Below are 17887 nucleotides of genomic sequence, written 5' to 3' on the forward strand. Positions count from 1 at the left end.
CATCTATTCCATTTCCCATTCTCACACTGATATGTCTGTGCATGACTTCATGTATTGCCAGGTTGAGGCCACAATATAAATTGGAGGAACAATAACTTATATCCCGTACACCCTCTTGCAGCCCCCCCACCCCCCCCCCCCCCCCAAACTCCTGCCAACTCTTATTTCTCTGGCTCCATTACTCCTTCCCTTTCCCATCCCCTATCCGGCCTGCCGTCACCCACACCATCCTTCCTGCAGATCCCTAGCCTTATCAGAGTGCATCTTTGCCAACCCTCTACTCCTTCCCCATCACCTTTCTTCCACTTGTATTCACCTGCCAGCCTGTGTGACTCCCCTATCCCCCCATCCTTTTATTCAAGTGTTTGCCCAGTTCTTCCTATTCTTGGGTGAAGGGTTTTGCCCCAAAACATCAACTGTCTATTATCTTCCACAGACACTGAGTGTCCATTTGAGTTTCTCCAGCATTTTGTGTGTTGCCTCGAACAGGTCCTCTGCCCTCTGAATCATCAATGACATCAAATTCTTTAATTAAGCTAGCGAGGGATCTTGTTGCAAAGAGCTTGGTGGATTTACGCCCAATGTAACAAGACTCAGCCTGCTGTGTCAACTTACAGAGAGGAGTGATTTAGTAAGATAAATGAATGATGTGATGCGAGTGGAAGAGACTTGGAAAAATAAGGAAAGGGAAGCAGAGGTGAAAGCAAGTGAGGGATCAAAAAGAGAGCAAAGGAAATCATGAAAGGGAAATTTAGACATACAGCACAATATCAGGCCATGAGTCCAATTTACACCCAATTAACCTACAGCCCCAGTACCTTTGGAACAGAGAGGAGAAAACCGGAGACCCTGGGGAAAACCCACGTAGACATGGAAAGAACATACAAACAGATAGCGTGGGGATTCAAACCCCAGTCCTGATCGCTGGCGCTGTAAAGGCATTGCGCTAACCGCTACGCCAGCCGTGCTGCCCGTTGGGAAATGGGGAAGTAGGGTTAAAAAAGAAAATAACACGCAGGTGGAGTGGCAAATGTGAGGAATATATACCAAGAACTGAGTTTTCCTGTTCTAAGTAGACACTGTGTACAGCACTGACACCCATTTGATCTCCTGAATATAGTAATAACAGTGTCGTATTACATGAAATTTCTTTTTGCCTGCTGCAAGGCAGATAGATTCGCCACTGGCAAAATTTGCCTAGTTGCTTCTTTCTGTCTTACAGTCAGACTTACAGTCAGAGAGAGACAAGCAAAAGAGAGTCCCCCCCCAGAGTCACTGAGTGTCCGTAGACTCAGCTCCAGCGCTTCTGCAGCTCCCGCGCCCACAGAGAGTCCAGTCCAAACCACTGGCAAAATGAGCTCCAGATCCGAACCTCCAACACGGTCAGGAACCCTTCAGCTCCCTTTGCACCCCCTCGCATCTCCTGATACCCCTCCAGCCAGTTCGAGCCAGTCTCCAGCTGTCTGCACGAGTCTCCTGACAGCAGTCTCTAGTGTCCCACAGCTTCTGCGAGTTCCTTGCCTCGAGTCGCTAGCTGTCCGCCGCATGCACTGGTCTCTCATCCACAGATCCCCCTCACTGGCCCGCCGCTGTGGACACTGTTCCTTTGGGTTGTCTCTCCGCTTCTCCCTCTCACAGCGGCTCCGGCAGTGCCGCCATCTTGGTATAGTTAGTTTAGCAGTTAGTGCAATGCTGTAACAGCGCCAGCGACTCGGGTTCGAATCTGATGCTGTCTTTAAGGAGTTTGTACCTCCTCACGAGTCTGCATGGGTTTCGTTTGGTTTCTTCCCACCCTTCAAAAAAGTACCGGGATTTTATGTAAATTGATGCATTTGGGTGCCTCGTAGGCTAGTAGGGCCTGTTACTGTGCTGCATGTCTAAATTTAAATTTTAAATTAGCCAAAAGGCAAAAGGCAAAGCAATTCATGTGGTCAAACAGGATCTGTATCCTTCCCTTTCAGAACCACATGTGGGGCTCACTGCTCTCCTGTTGTTGCCACAATGACTGCAGGGAAGTAAGTCAGTGCCACTATCTCTTTGGCTTGGCTTCGCGGTCGAAGATTTATGGAGGGGGTAAAAGTCCACGTCAGCTGCAGGCTCGTTTGTGGCTGACAAGTCCGATGCGGGACAGGCAGACACCGTTGCAGCGGTTGCAGGGGAAAATTGGTGGGTTGGGGTTGGGTGTTGGGTTTTTCCTCCTTTGCCTTTTGTCAGTGAGGTGGGCTCTGCGGTCTTCTTCAAAGGAGGTTGCTGCCCGCCAAACTGTGAGGCGCCAAGATGCACGGTTTGAGGCGATATCAGCCCACTGGCGGTGGTCAATGTGGCAGGCACCAAGTGATTTCTTTAGGCAGTCCTTGTACCTTTTCTTTGGTGCACCTCTGTCACGGTGGCCAGTGGAGAGCTCGCCATATAACTCAATCTTGGGAAGGTGATGGTCCTCCATTCTGGAGACGTGACCCACCCAGCGCAGCTGGATCTTCAGCAGCGTGGACTCGATGCTGTCGACCTCTGCCATCTCGAGTACTTCGACATTAGGGATGAAAGCGCTCCAATGGATGTTGAAGATGGAGCGGAGACAACGCTGGTGGAAGCGTTCTAGGAGCCGTGGGTGATGCCGGTAGAGGACCCATGATTCGGAGCCGAACAGGAGTGTGGGTATGACAACGGCTCTGTATACGCTTATCTTTGTGAAGTTTTTCAGTTGGTTGTTTTTCCAGACTCTTTTGTGTAGTCTTCCAAAGGCGCTATTTGCCTTGGCGAGTCTGTTGTCTATCTCATTGTCGATCCTTGCATCTGATGAAATGGTGCAGCCGAGATAGGTAAACTGGTTGACCGTTTTGAGTTTTGTGTGCCCGATTGAGATGTGGGGGGGCTGGTAGTCATGGTGGGGAGCTGGCTGATGGAAGACCTCAGTTTTCTTCAGGCTGACTTCCAGGCCAAACATTTTGGCAGTTTCTGTAAAGCAGGACGTCAAGCGCTGAAGAGCTGGCTCTGAATGGGCAACTAAAGCGGCATCGTCTGCAAAGAGTAGTTCACGGACAAGTTTCTCTTGTGTCTTGGTGTGAGCTTGCAGGCGCCTCAGATTGAAGAGACTGCCATCCGTGCGGTACCGGATGTAAACAGCGTCTTCACTGTTGAGGTCTTTCATGGCTTGGTTCAGCATCATGCTGAAGAAGATTGAAAAGATTGAAAAAAACACTAAAGTCTGCAGACACCGTGGTTGAAGTGAAAACACAATGCTGGAGGAACTGAGAAGGTCAAACAGTGTCTTTTATGTAGCAAAGATCTGGAATTTATGGCACTTACAACAGGATCCCAGTACCAGACATTTCTTCCCCTCTCCTCCCCTCTCTGCCTTCCATAGGGACCACTCCCTCTATGAATCCCTCGACCCTCCCCACCAATTGCCCTCCCCGGCACTTCCCCCTGTGGCCGCAGGAGGTATCACACTTGTGCCCAACCTCCTCTCTCACCAGTCTGGGCCCCAAACAGGCCTTTCAAGTGAAGCAGCACTTCATGTGTATCCACAGGATTGATTAACTGTATCTAGTGCTCCCTTTGTGGCCTTTTCTACTTCGGGGAGACTGGGTGCAGACTGTGAGATCACTTCACTGAGCACCTTTGGTCTGTCCGCACCAGTCAATAGACAGTAGATGCTGGAGTAGGCCAATTGGCCCATCGAGCCAGCACCGCCATTTTTCAGATCATGGCTGATCATTCTCTGTCAGTATCCATTCCCTGCCTTATCCCCATAATCCTTAACTCCCCTGCCCACAAGAGCCTTATCTAACTCAGTGGCCGACCATTTCTGCTCTCCCTTCGCCTTGTCTTCTTTCTCTTAGCTCTCCACCCCTTCCCTCTCTATTCACTAGATATTCCTTCTCCCCTTGCTTGTTACTGTCCCCCCCCCCCCTCCCTCTCCCCCTATTACATCCTGCCTTTGCTACCATGCTCCTCCTTACCTTGATTTATTCGGACACCTGCTGACATTTTTCCATACCTTGATGAAGGGCTCAAGCCCGAGATGTCGGTGATGTATTTTTATCTTTGCTCTATAAAAGACACTGTTTGACCTGATGAGTTTCTCCAGTGTCGTGTTCTTTCCATGTCAGAATGGGTGTGGTCTTTGCCCTCCTGTGCGAATGGGAACTCTCTCCCCAATGAACTGCTTTGCCATGAAATATCTAGCATGGCAAGGACTGATTAGCCTTGCAGTTATCACACTAAATGCCGAGATTGACAAGGGAACTCACATCAACGATAGTGCCCAAGGAATAAACACAGGAAAATGAGTCTAGCGGAGGCTGTGAGTGAAGGGTCCCTCAGTATAAACCCCTTTTCCAAACTGCTGCTGGGCTCACTCTTGGTTTTTCTTCATACTTAATTCAGTACGGTTGTAGGCTGCATTCGAATGTACAAATTTAGTTTGGTAATCATGTTAATACCTGCCTTTTCCAATGTAATAGCACTGGACAACAAAGATTTTGCTTCCGAACACTTTTGGATGTTTTTATGGATTTTGAGCTATTGATCACTAAAATCACTTTCACATTCTCCTATCATATACTATTTTTAAGATTATAACTACATCCAGCTGATGAACAACATGTTTCAAGCATGAAGTCCAACGTGTCATTGAAAATCCATATTCTGCATTTACATTTGGACTTCTTCCCTGCTGATCCTGGTGCAGTCAGTGACGAACACGGTGAACGCTTTCACCAGGGCATTTGTGAGCATGGGAAAGCAGTATCAGGGAAACTGGAATCCATCAATGCTGTTCGACTTATTGTTAGACACCTGACACAAGAGGCATCAGATGCTGAGTACAAATGAAAATCAGCAGCATTATGCGATTAAACATGCTAAATACGACTAAACATGCTAAATACGACAGAAGTTAATTTAATGTTTATCCAACTTCCTACTTGATACACCAAATCTGAAATTATCTTTGTGTTCAGCTTGAGGTCGTCTATCATAATCCCCAATTTTTTTCAGGAAGCGAACCTTTTGAAAGAAAAATTCCTGCCCAGTGTGATGCTTTGAATTAAATAATGAAAGAGCAGTTGTTTGCAGCAATCATAGAACAAAAGGAGGAGGAGAAAATGTGTTGGGGCAGAAAGAGGAGCATAGAAATAGAGGGAAAACCAAAGTGACATGAGACCAGTGAAAAAGAAAGCAGCAAGGGGAGAACAAAATGAAACTGGAGCGAAAATTAACACGATTAAATAGAGAGAATTGCTTCTGAAACAACAACTCCATAATTAAAAACAGAAAATGCTGGAAATTCTCTGTGGGCCAGGCTGCATGTGTGGGAGTAGAATTGGTCTTCTGGGTGAAGACTTTGAGTCAGAATTAATCTAGTAATTAAGGTTGGATGAGGACACATCAAAGCAGCCAGGGAACCACTGAATCAGGTAGTTTGGGTTGCGAAAGATATACAAGTGGAATATTCCTGTTGAAGACTCATTTGGATTTCACTTCCACAATATTTCTCAGAACACCACTTGCTTCAGAAAGGAAGCATGGGATGGCCGCATTTCCAACTATGTACCAGAAGATGGGGCTACGACCAAGGGGAGGCAGCAAAGGCTGTGGACGGAGGGAAACACGAAAGTCCGCAGACGCTGAGATTGTAGTCAAAACACAGTAATGCTGGAGGAACTCAGCCGGGCTCGCAGCGTCCATAGGAGGTAAAATATATATCACTGACGTTTCGGGCCTTGGCCCTCTCTCAAAGTATAAGTGAAAATCGACAAGCTGTGGACGAAAAGAAAAAAGGGTAGGGGGATTTCTCTGTTCTGGGCCCAGAGTGTCTCTTTTCATACCATGCTGACTATTTCCAGCCACTTTTATATTAAATGCAAACTTCTGGCATTTATATCTCTCATTTATAAATAGATATGTCTACTATTATATCAAATGATCCAATAATTAGTTCTTTAAGTACTTAATTCCCCAAGCTGCTGTGTTATTTACATTGTTCAATTCAAATTGAATTTGGTTAAGTGGAAAAATGTATTTGAATTATTGGAAATCAAAAGGGATTTCACTGACCATAGAATTGCTAAATAAATAAGAAATTCATAGATTAGTCCAGGTTCATGGAGTTTACAGAGCACAGAATCAAGCCCTTTGGCTCAGATTATCCATAATGGCTGAGTGTGAAAAGCTTGCCCCTTGGAGCCTTTTAAATCACTCACCTCTCACCTTGAGCCCATTCCCTCTCACTTTCTACTCCTAATCTGGAAAATGATTCTGATTATCAATGCTCCTCATAATTTTATTGACCTCTATGAAGAGTTGGCGGAGGTTTGGTATAACGCCGGAAACCCAGGCAAATTTCTACAGATGTGTGGTGGAAATTGTGCTGACCAGATGCATCACAGACCCCTGATACCTCCGAGCATAAAGCCCTACAAAAGGTAGTAGACATAGCCCAGGACATCACAGGCAATACCCTCCCTTCTATCAAGAACATATGCAGGAAACGCTGCCCTGGGAGAGCAGCAGCAATCAAGGATCCACATTACTCAGCACATGCTCTGTCTTGCTGCTACTGTCAGGATAGAGGTATTGATGCCACAAGACTCACACCACCAGGTTCAGGAACAGCTGCTATCCCTCCAGCATCCTCAACAGCTGCTACCCCTCCACCACCCTCAACAATAAACTCAATTAGGGATTCATTCAAGGACTCTTACTTTTGCACTTTATGGCTTTTTTCTTCTCAGTATTGCACAGTCATTTTGTTTACATTTTAAAATTTGTTTACATGTATACATTGTATAGTTTTTTTGCACTACCAATTCTGCTGAGCCCACTGGAAAAAGAATCTCAGGGTTGTAGGTGATGTAGCGTATGTACTCCAGCAATAAATCTGAATCTGAAGGTCTCCCTTCAGCCTGCTTCATACCAGGGCAAATAATCCCAGCCTATCTAATCTCTTTATAACTCCAGCTCTCCAGTTTAGGTAACATATTCATGAGTCTTTTTAAATCCTCCTCAGCTTAATCGCACCATTTTTGCAGTAGGGCAGCCACCTCTCCACACAATACAATGTTTTGTACAACTGGACATGATATAAATACATATCATTTTTACAGGTCCTCTGCAGGTCCATTGTAAGTGGCCTTTTTTGGAAGGAGCCTGTCCTATGTCCATTCCTATCTTGAGAAAATGTTGACAGGAGATTTTAATTTTAATTTTCGACATGCAGCACAGTAACAGGCGCTTCCGGCCCACAAGCCCGTGCCACCCAATTACACCCAAATGACCCTGGTACATTTTGAAGGGTGGCAGGAAACTGGAGCACCCGGAGAAAACCCATGCAGACACGGGGAGAACGCACAAACTCCTTGCAGGCAGCGGCGGATTCAAATCCTGGCCGCGGGTGCTAACCACCATGCTAGCCATACTGCCACTTGTCTTACACTAAGTCATGGAATCTAAATTTGTACCCAAATTAGTGTCTTCTGCTACCTGTGATGTTATACATTGGTAAAATGGCCACTTTGAGTTGGCTAACACTCATTGTATCTACTTAAATTTGACCCAAAGTTCTTCCCATATGACACTTCAGTACTGCACTGAGGGAGTAAAGTGTTAAGTTCAAAAGTTAATCTGAGTTTTTTTTCCTTTCATTTTGATGAAACACAAAATCTATGGTACTATTGGACATTTTTAGCCTGGACAAAATCTGCAACAAATAAACTTCATTGGTGATTTGTCACGTGCTGTTGATATACTATCCAATAATGAAGTGACCTCCCTTACCCCTCCTCCATATCCATGCAAATCCAACCCTTTTTGGAAAAAAATGTACTCAGTCCCCTCAGGTTTGATCAAGCTCAGATTTCCCTGTTTACATTTTGACTATTTTAATTGAAAATCAAACTGCTAACTGAACCATACCTGTCTTATATGCATGGTGGTGTCACAGGTCAAGGGTTGCGCGGATGTGAGGTCATTAGAACCCAGGAGGGTGGATATTATTCCATTTTGGTCCACCTTTCTTATCATGGTTCCATCCACAAAATACATCAAACCACTCTTATCAATGGCAATTCCTGTTAATGAGAAATGCAAATCAAGGTGATAACAGTTAGGGATGACCTTGCTTTTGCTTGGCTTTTTATAGACAATGCTCTAACCGTCTTTAGAGTGTAGACCAAGATAATGCTAAGTTTAGCAAACATCTAACAACAGAATATCCACAAAGACTGGGAAGAGGAATTAAAATACTGGAGGGTTGTACATGCATGGTGGCTGTAAATGGACTTTCATGAACCTTCAGTACCTGACCTCCCTTGTAAGGTATCCGATAAAATGACAAACAATTTCTGATGTATTGCATTTTCCCTATTATCTCCCTGTATGAACACTTTGTTCACTGTTTCAGAATGTACTAAATTTACCTCAGTGCTTATTCGATTCCATCCAATTACAACTCCTGTTCAACACTGAGGGTCTCAGGGTGCTAATGTGAAACATCCAGCTCTCTCATTAAAAGGCTCTCATTTATCACACTGACTTTATTATAAGGCTGGTCCCAGTGTGACTTCTCATTCTTTCATGTTATGGGATATCCATTGGAACACAGAGCTCATTCTTACACAACAACAAGGCTTGATTAGGCAAACACACATAAACATTTTAAGAATTTAGGGTCTCAAAATCTGTTTCAGTTTATAGCTGATATATGTATGAAATGTGGTTGATGTTTTTTCTGTGTGTGATTTTAATTTGTATTTGCCTTTATTATTTATGAAATGCGTGCATGCCCATGTTTGGTGGGAGTGTGTATTCATGGGTCTGTTTCTCCATTTGCGTGCTTGCATGCACCATACCTTTAGGACTCATCAGTGAAGCCTCGACAGCCTTGCCTCCGTCTCCACATCGGGCTTCATCAAATGGAAGGCACTGCTCTCCAGTCCCTGCTACCACTTCAGAATTTGCCATCATATCTTTGGCACCAGTCAACGACTTTGGATGATAGATTCTTCGAGTACTGGTATCTGAGATGTACAGATCTCCCGTGACTGGGTCAGTTGCCAAGAAATATCGGTGTGCTGGGTTATTGCTGTAAAACCAACATTTTTCTTGTCATAAGAAAGGAGTGGCGCATAGTATTGAGTTCAAACTGATCAAGAACTTTTTGAGATTCAAAAATATATTATTTAACTTTAATTTTTAACGTTAGACATACAGCATGGTAACAGACCCTTTGCCATGCTGTCCCATTCATTTAACAATCCCCGGTACCTTTTGAACAGAGCACCTGGAGGAACCCCACGAAGAATGTACAAACTCCATACAGTCAGTGCAGGGATTCGAGCCCCAGTCCTGATCGCTGACGCTGTAACAATGTTGTGCTAACCACTACTGCTAACCGTGCCGCCCTTTACAAAGGCTAAGAAAAAGTCAACCTCTCCATACTGGAGTGTATTTGTTACTCCAGGGTCTTTGACATTGTTCTGCAGTTTGTGGAACACCTTTACAGCGGCAGCAATTAGGACCGGGGTTCGAATTCCGCGCTGTCTGTAAGGAGTTTGGTCGTTCTCCCCATATCTGCGTGGATTTTCCCTGGGGGCTCCGGTTTCCTCCCACTATTCAAAAACGTAACAGGGTGTAGGTTATGTAAAAATTTGGCGGCATGGACTTGTGGGCCGAAAGGGCCTGTTTCCATGCTATATATCTAAATTTAAAAAATGTGGCCCATCCTAGAGCAGGAAAGAATTGAGAACTAATTAAAGGACAAGCTAAATACAGGTGCTTTAATCATTTCACTGCCCACTATTCTAACCTCAGACACACCAAAGGGCTCATTACAATTATTCCCACATAGAATTATTGCAAGAACCCATTAATAGTAGTGGTTTAAGAACTCCCACTGAGTAAATTCATTCAACAAATCATTATTTTTCTCCACACAAGTCCTAATCTGCAAATGTGCCTGCTCACTGTTCATGTAAATCATATCACTGAGTATGCTCATGAAGAATGTTTTGTTCACATTCCTGTTTTCTGGGAAACAGAACGAACCATGAGGATTCTCCTGTGGTGCTACTAGGTTATTTCTGAATGTGATGACATCTTTATCATGAGACGATGATTAAATTTAAATTTAGACCTCCAGCACAGTAACAGACCATTTTGGCACACGAGCCCGTGCCGCCCAATTACACCCAATTGACCTACATCCCCAGTACATTTTGAATAGTGGGAGGAAACTGGAGTCCCCAGGGAAAACCCATGAAGACATGGGGAAAACGCACAAACTCCTTGCAGACAGCATGGGATGAGAACCCTAGACCTGATCGTTGGGGCTAAAACAGTGTTGTGCTAAGCAATACTCACACCGAGCCACCCTAAAGCCATCATCCACGGTTTAGTTCAGGGTGGACTTTTTTTGAGAATTTAAGTTTAGCAAATTTGACATTTTTGCTTGTTAAAAACCACAATGAAGAACTGTATCAATTGTTTGTCACTGAAATCAATGAGTTATAGCGCATGCTACCGAATCCTTCAGATCAATTTGTCCATGGCAACCAGAAAGAATTCTTCCACAAAATTTTCATTTTCTTTTACATCAATGCTACCTGTTTCCCACCCTAATCATCCCCATTTTCCTCTCCAATTTTTTTTCCACTGCCCCTACTACTGACCACAAGTAAATTTTGTGAATGAATTGATTTGGTCAATCATCTGTCCCAGCATTATGTAAACAGCTTGTGGTATCCCTAAAGCAAAACAAATGAAGTATATAAATTGCTCACAGTTGACTGCTCACGTGAAATTTTATCAGAGGAAAAAACGATTTTCCAGATCACCTTTTGATGGTGTCTTTTTGGTCAATTAAAACCAAAAGTTTCAAGCTCTAATTAATCAACCAAAATTACCAACTCAGTGTGAAGGGGATGTCACAGAACCTTCATTCCACTGCTTATTTTGGATGATTGGAGCTCTTTCTCATTACACAAGTTAAATCTAAAATAGGTCACTCTGCTAACAGCATGGACTATATCCCTCCTGTTGTTTTGGTCTTAGATAAGTTATTCAGAAATATGATATAACCATATAACAGTTTATGGCATGGAAACAGGCCATCTCGGCCCTTCAAGTCCACGCCGGTTCATTCAAACAACTCCGTCCAATCCCCCCACCTATTCTCCACCCATAACCCTCCAACCCTCTCCTATCCATGTATATATCCAGCCTCCTCTTAAATGAAAGAATTGACTCTGCCTCAACTATTTTCTCTGACACTGATTAGGAAGCTTCCAACAATTTGCTGCAGAGATTGGTGGGACATTTTCTCCTCTAGCAATGAGGGACTGAATTTAGTCAGATAGTTGAGGAGCTGAGGTCACTTTCCACAAGTAGAGCAAATCCATTCAATTCTGTCATGATGTTAACAGAATGATTACACCTGGCTGGAGAAAGTCCTACAAGATCCTTATAGCTTTCTGGATCTGGATAGCAAGGGAAATATATCGTATAGTCTCTGCAGATCTGATGGGCATGTGATGTGGGAAAGAAGGTCCACTCACATCAGGCCTCCAAATGCTAAAAACAAAGGAAACATCCTGTTGTAACAGCCACACACTGTTTTCAAGTATACTCTTAACAGAACTAGGGCTACCCACTGAACTATTCCGACACCAAGTGTGCATGAAAGCTGGCAAAACAGCAAATCAGTTCAAATTACAACAATGTGGAAACAATACTAATTCTCGTGCACACAATAAGCTTTGAACATGTAACCTTAAGTGTACAGATGCAAGTGAAAATATAAGTTTATAAGCTGAAACTCCCTCAATATTTCAGTACTGCAGAATTTACATTTAACATTTCACTTATGAGTAGGGAGCCTAACCTGAGGAGGCAGGCAACGCATGAAAAAATATAGAAATGTCCTCAAAGAGTCTGGCAGGAAACACTTTTGGTGACAAATAGGAGGTAATAAGAAATGAATGGAAAGCAATTAAATGCGAATGTGCATGGAGGATAGATTCAAATTTATTGAATCTCGTTTACTTCAGTCATTTATCTTTCAGATGACTGTAATATCTTACGCTGACAACCAGTGTGGTACATAGTTTAATGGCAAGGCAATTCATTTTGACTGGCCAACCCTTTGACTGCAGAACGCCAAGGTCTCCAGCTTTGCTTCTTGGAAAACAATGTCAATGTGGCCCATGACCAGCAGTGACATCCCCTTGGACATTGGCGTTAATAAACACCTATTTCGTGCACTGTTCTCCATTTCTGAAATCTGGTTCAACTGAAGCCAATAGAAACAAAGTTCAGTAGTGGGGTACGATGCACACCCAACAAAAATAAAATAATCGGTGAGATGTTCTGGAAATATACTCGCATTTACTGATAAGCAACAAAATAGGTGGATTGGTGTTTCAAGGCCTATGAGGGTAGTGAGGGAAGAGAAGACTAAATGTAGATCAAACTATTGCACACATCTTTAAGTCAGAAGTAATGTGAGAAAGCAAAATTGGTATATCACAATCTGCTCTTAACTTCTGCATTGAAATTATTTTTTATATTGCCACCTGAACTGAGATACAGCAGAAAACTTTGTTTAGTTTTCAATCAAGGCAAGTCATATAACAGTTTATGGCATGGAATCAGGCCATCTTCCAGATTCAAATTTTTAAAAAGTCCACAGGGTATAGTATTACAATAAAACAAAAGTGCAATTTGTAGCATTATAAAGAAAAACACAGGTGAATAGAGGAAGGCATCTTTTTTTAATTAAAGAGGACTATCAAGAGTCTGATAACAGCAAGCAGGAAAAAAAAAACTATCCTTGATCAGGCAGTGTGCATTTACTGCCTGATGGGATGGGAAGGAGGAGAAGAGAGTGTGAACGGGGTGGGACATATTGTTTAATAATTTTTTTTATATAATATGTAGGGTCAATATACAATGCTGGATTGAGAATATATAGACAGAATTTTATAAATGATATCTCAGAATAGTTCTTAATATAAGGCCCTTCATAACCTTCTCATCCATTGAATTAACTAGTCAATTTGGAGATTATTTTAACTTGCTTGCATCATAGCAAAAATTTCCCACTCATTGATGGGATTTATCTATGCAAATAGACTCAATTCCAGGTAAATGCACGGCTGATAATAATGAACAACTTTCTGTTACCCTAGTTGAAGAAACTATTAATCTAACAGAATGGATGGATTACAGTTAAAATGTTCAGCCATTAACAATTGCACAACATTGGTATTTAGTTTTATTATTGGTAGATTGACCTGAGTCCAACCAATGAGACAAGAGCACATTTAATCAGATAGATCAATGGTTCTCAACCTTTCTCTTTCCACTCGCACACCACTTTAAGTATTCCCTCTGCCACAGGTGCTCTGTGATTAGTAAGGGATTGCTTAAGGTGGTGTATGGGTGGAAAAAAAAAAGTTTGAAAACCACTGTTTTAATCGTACTTAATTGACTCATTATGTGTACATTTTCATAACTCCAAAGGACATAGGTCAATGATAATTTTTTTTCAAGTGAAATATTTCAGTAACAATTGGGTCTAGAGCAGTGATTCTCGATCTTTTCTTCCCACTCATATACCACCTTAAGCAATCCCTTACTAATCACAGAGCACCGATGGAAGAGGGATTATTTAATGTGAGTGGAAAGAAAAAGGTTGAGAACCACTGAGATAGATTATACAAGATGATCAGAAAAATCACTGAGCAAAATTCAATTGGAACTGATCAAACTATTTCAGTATGAAAATGTAATAAATGGATTAAATGTAAATTTAATTTTTATTTTTTAATCATGAACATTTTACTTAACCCTAAATCCACAGGGAGTTGAGAATGATAGAAATGATCCAATACTGAGATCCAGTAAGAAGTGTGGTTAGAGAAGGAGAAAGAACACGAAGGCACCTTCCATTCACCTTCTTCATATCCTGGTTGGACTTGTTTTACATCCTCCAGGAAGGCAGGGCTTTTGGTTTCCACAATATTACAGACATGTAACTGCTGATAATACTTTTGCAGAAATATTTTTGAACCAATGGAAGAATAACTGGTCTGAACCAATGGAAGAATAACTGGTCTGAACCAATGGAAGAATAACTGGTCTGAACCAATGGAAGAATAACTGGTCTGAACCAATGGAAGAATAACTGGTCTGAACCAATGGAAGAATAACTGGTCTGAACCAATGGAAGAATAACTGGTCTGAACCAATGGAAGAATAACTGGTCTGAACCAATGGAAGAATAACTGGTCTGAACCAATGGAAGAATAACTGGTCTGAACCAATGGAAGAATAACTGGTCTGAACCAATGGAAGAATAACTGGTCTGAACCAATGGAAGAATAACTGGTCTGAACCAATGGAAGAATAACTGGTCTGAACCAATGGAAGAATAACTGGTCTGAACCAATGGAAGAATAACTGGTCTGAACCAATGGAAGAATAACTGGTCTGAACCAATGGAAGAATAACTGGTCTGAACAGTGCATAATATTCAAGATGTGAATCCTAATATTATCATTTAAAATATGTTTACTATTGTTCTAGCAAAACCAGAAATAAAGTGACAAACACATTCCTGAGTTATGTACAGTATTACTCATCACCCCCAAATGGGAATATTTTGTGCTTAGAAATTCATCACTGGTCAGGGACACTAAATGAGTCATGCCAACAAGTTGTAATCCAGCTTTAAAATTCATTCCACCGAAGTCAATTGAATTAATTTCAGAACCAAACTGTGTGACGATATAATGTGCCAAGGCCTACTAACCAAGAATGAATTTTGAGAGGTGTTCTCATCCTTCATTTTAGTTATAATATAGCTCATCTTGTAGTTGGAGGTTCTTAGAAAATTCCATCAATTCTATTCCACCACTTATTTCATTATAATTTATTTTCCCTTGAAAAATCCCACCAACTTCACATGGTAAAAGGGAAAACATGCATTCGAGTCCAGGATTTCAGAAACTGTCAGCTAGTAGCACTATCTGATGCATTACAGTGTAGCCTGTTCTTATTGAGATGATGTTTTACGTAGGTTGGAGGCTAATTATTCAGAATACCTATGTATTAAAACTGTTCATATTTCTCTTCCCGATATCCCTTTTCCTCCGCCTTTTATCAAAGGTGCCATGGGAAGAAAATTCTCCAGTTGGCCTATAGATGGTGCAGATGAACAGCTCTGGGCAATAGGCTCTTATGTTCATCTGACCTCAGCTTCTTTGAAACTGAGTTTTGCATTCGGCATGCTGTGGTACAATGTATTTCACTGTGGAAGAACCTTATGTTTGGCACCAGACTAAGAAAATCCAATAGATACAGAGCAATATTAATTTAGGGCTATGATTTATTTCCCCAAACAATTTCAGGTGACACTTTCCATTAGATAAGTCTTTCCAAACAATTTGCATTTCTGATCAACACCTATTCCTCAAGCCTGATAAAATCACTTCTATTTAAAATCCTTTTAATTTTTGGAGTTATTCCCAGTTCTTCATTCTGCACGAGTTCAGGATGAAGTCAGTCAATGAAATAGATAAAGCAATGCTCACTGATATAAATAAATGTTGGCAGTTGTACAAATAGTGCTCGTCTATGTCTGTGGACTTCCTGAGACTTTGGGGTGAATTATTTATTGGGATGGAGTAATGGTGTGATGACATGAAATGTGCATTTGCAACCCGTGTAACATTAATATCTGGTGTCCTACAACATTGTCATGTGACATTAACAAGGGCAGCATTATGGAACATTCATCTTACCAATATTATGACTATTTTGGGCCTCAAACTAATTGGGGGGCAGGAATGGAAGATGATGACTGGTTTTAAATTGGCATCTCCTTTTAAGATAATGAAAAACTAATTACAGGGGCAAGGGATTAAGGAAAATGTTTCAAATCATTCACAGGGATAATTTTCCCACAATCATTCATGAATACAGATGAAAAATCAAATCAGTGCACTGTTCTGAAACTATCTATGGAAATTTAGTGGCCTTGTGTTAAAATTAACCTCAGTTTAACATTGGACTGTCTGTTTATAATGTGCTTGCACTAGTAGCTGTACGAGTGGGGAGTCTCAGCAGAAAACAGCACCATGCTGTGGGAGCCCTTGACTTTGAGCCAGATGCTTTGGCTACCTATAGGGGGCGGAGGTTTCCGCTCATTCAAAAACACTCTGAGAGAAGAAATGCTTCCAGATCGACACAGAACACAAAGCAGAACCTGCTATTCAATAGGAGTGGCAACATCAGCCAACAGTAACAGAGTTATTCAGCATAACTGGTGTCCATGCAGTGAGTACTGCACGAAGTCCAGAAGGGGACAATTGGGAAAGAAAAAGAATCACAATTGAATCAAGAGCTGGCAACACACCCTTCACATCCTAATGATTTCACAAATCACCTTACAGCCAGATTGTTATTTTTGAATCGTCGTCTGTGTGGTAAATATAATCATATAACAATTGCAGTATGGAAACAGGCCATCTTGGCCCCTTTCTCCACTAGTTCCACCTACCTGCTCCCTGCCCATAACCCTCCAACCTCCTCACATCCATGTACTCATCCAGCCTCCTCTTAAATGACAAAATTGACCCTGCTGCAACCACCTCTTCCGGAAGGTCATTCCACTCAGCCACCACTCTCTGAGTGAAGAAGCTTCCTCTCATGTTAACGTGGGAGAAGAAGTGAGTTGATTTGCAAAGAGCAACAGGATGAGCGATGCAGTTCTCTTGGCATTGCTTGAGGGAAGAATGTTAACCTGGGCTTTTGGGGAAATTTCTGGGAGAAGCAGCTATGGAATATTTTACTCTCACCTAAATTTGCCTTCTGTTCACATGTCAACTATAACACAGCATCTCTGGCAATGCAGTATTCCTTCAGTATGGCCCTGTTGGCCTGGATCCTCCAGAAATGAACTCTATCACATGACACAACTTCTCTGCAAACCTTTCTCCTCCCTATTCTTCCAGCCTGATTTCAACTAATAAGTATGGGGGTGGGTGGGCATGTATCTTAGTACATGACATTAATAAACAATTCAATTTAATAAATACCGACACCACCTTGTCAATCACATTTACTACTTCCAATATTCCTCCATAAGCTAATCCAAATTTTACATCTTTCTCTAGATTCTCTTCCAGCAACACCCCCCCGCCCCCCACCCCAATTCCATCTCATCTTGCCCAGTCATTTCCTATAAAGCTACTGGCCATTTTAGCAGGTTGCAACTTGCCCTCTCTTCTCAGGTATGTTCACATTTTCCTTCAAATTGCCCATTGCCACCTCCACTCTTCAGAAACCTGCTGGTCACTGCTACTTTCCCTTCCCCTCAAAAGGTCTTGTGCTCTTCCCACCAGTTGCATCGCGATCCCACCGCCAGTCGCAGCTTCCACTTTCCCTCCGGTTTCTGCTTTCTCGAGGGGCACCTTTCTCTGTAACTCTCTGTAATACCCCTTCCTCTCTCTGAGTCTAACTGCCCCCTCACCACGATCCAAGGACCTCCAGGTGAGGCAGAGATTGAAGTACATCTCTGCCAAACTCGGCTATTGCTATTCATCGATGAGACTAAGTGACCAATTTATGGAGCATCCACAATGTGTCCAAAATGCCCATCTTGAGCCTTCCAGTCACACGTCATTTCAAATCTCCATTCCAAAAGTCTCCTTGATCTTTTCCACTGCCCCAGTCCACAACAAATTGAGTTCAGCAAGTGCAGTGAAATTAAGAATTTGCAATACAGTATAACCATTTTTATAATGATGGTATTCAGAATAGAAAACCATATCCCATTCAATATGTGAAGGGACAGAAGGACCAAGATGATCTCTTTGGAGATCAC

The 17887-nt window shown here is 42.3% G+C and overlaps 1 protein-coding gene across 17 annotated transcripts in view; it reads right to left on the minus strand.

Moving 5' to 3' along the window:
- The window catches only part of LOC138764513 (teneurin-3), a 4541667-nt gene that overhangs the window by 29648 nt on the left and 4494132 nt on the right, over positions 1–17887 (minus strand). For all 17 annotated transcript variants that reach the window (XM_069940598.1, XM_069940580.1, XM_069940589.1 and 14 more), the window contains 2 exons: positions 8853–9085; positions 7918–8072 (listed from right to left, as the gene is read on the minus strand). In XM_069940598.1, coding sequence (XP_069796699.1) covers positions 7918–8072; positions 8853–9085 — 388 coding nt within the window. The remainder of the gene's footprint in view (positions 1–7917; positions 8073–8852; positions 9086–17887) is intronic.

The sequence above is a fragment of the Narcine bancroftii genome, chromosome 1, assembly GCF_036971445.1.
Source record: "Narcine bancroftii isolate sNarBan1 chromosome 1, sNarBan1.hap1, whole genome shotgun sequence".
In the NCBI taxonomy this organism is placed as follows: Eukaryota; Metazoa; Chordata; class Chondrichthyes; order Torpediniformes; family Narcinidae; genus Narcine; species Narcine bancroftii.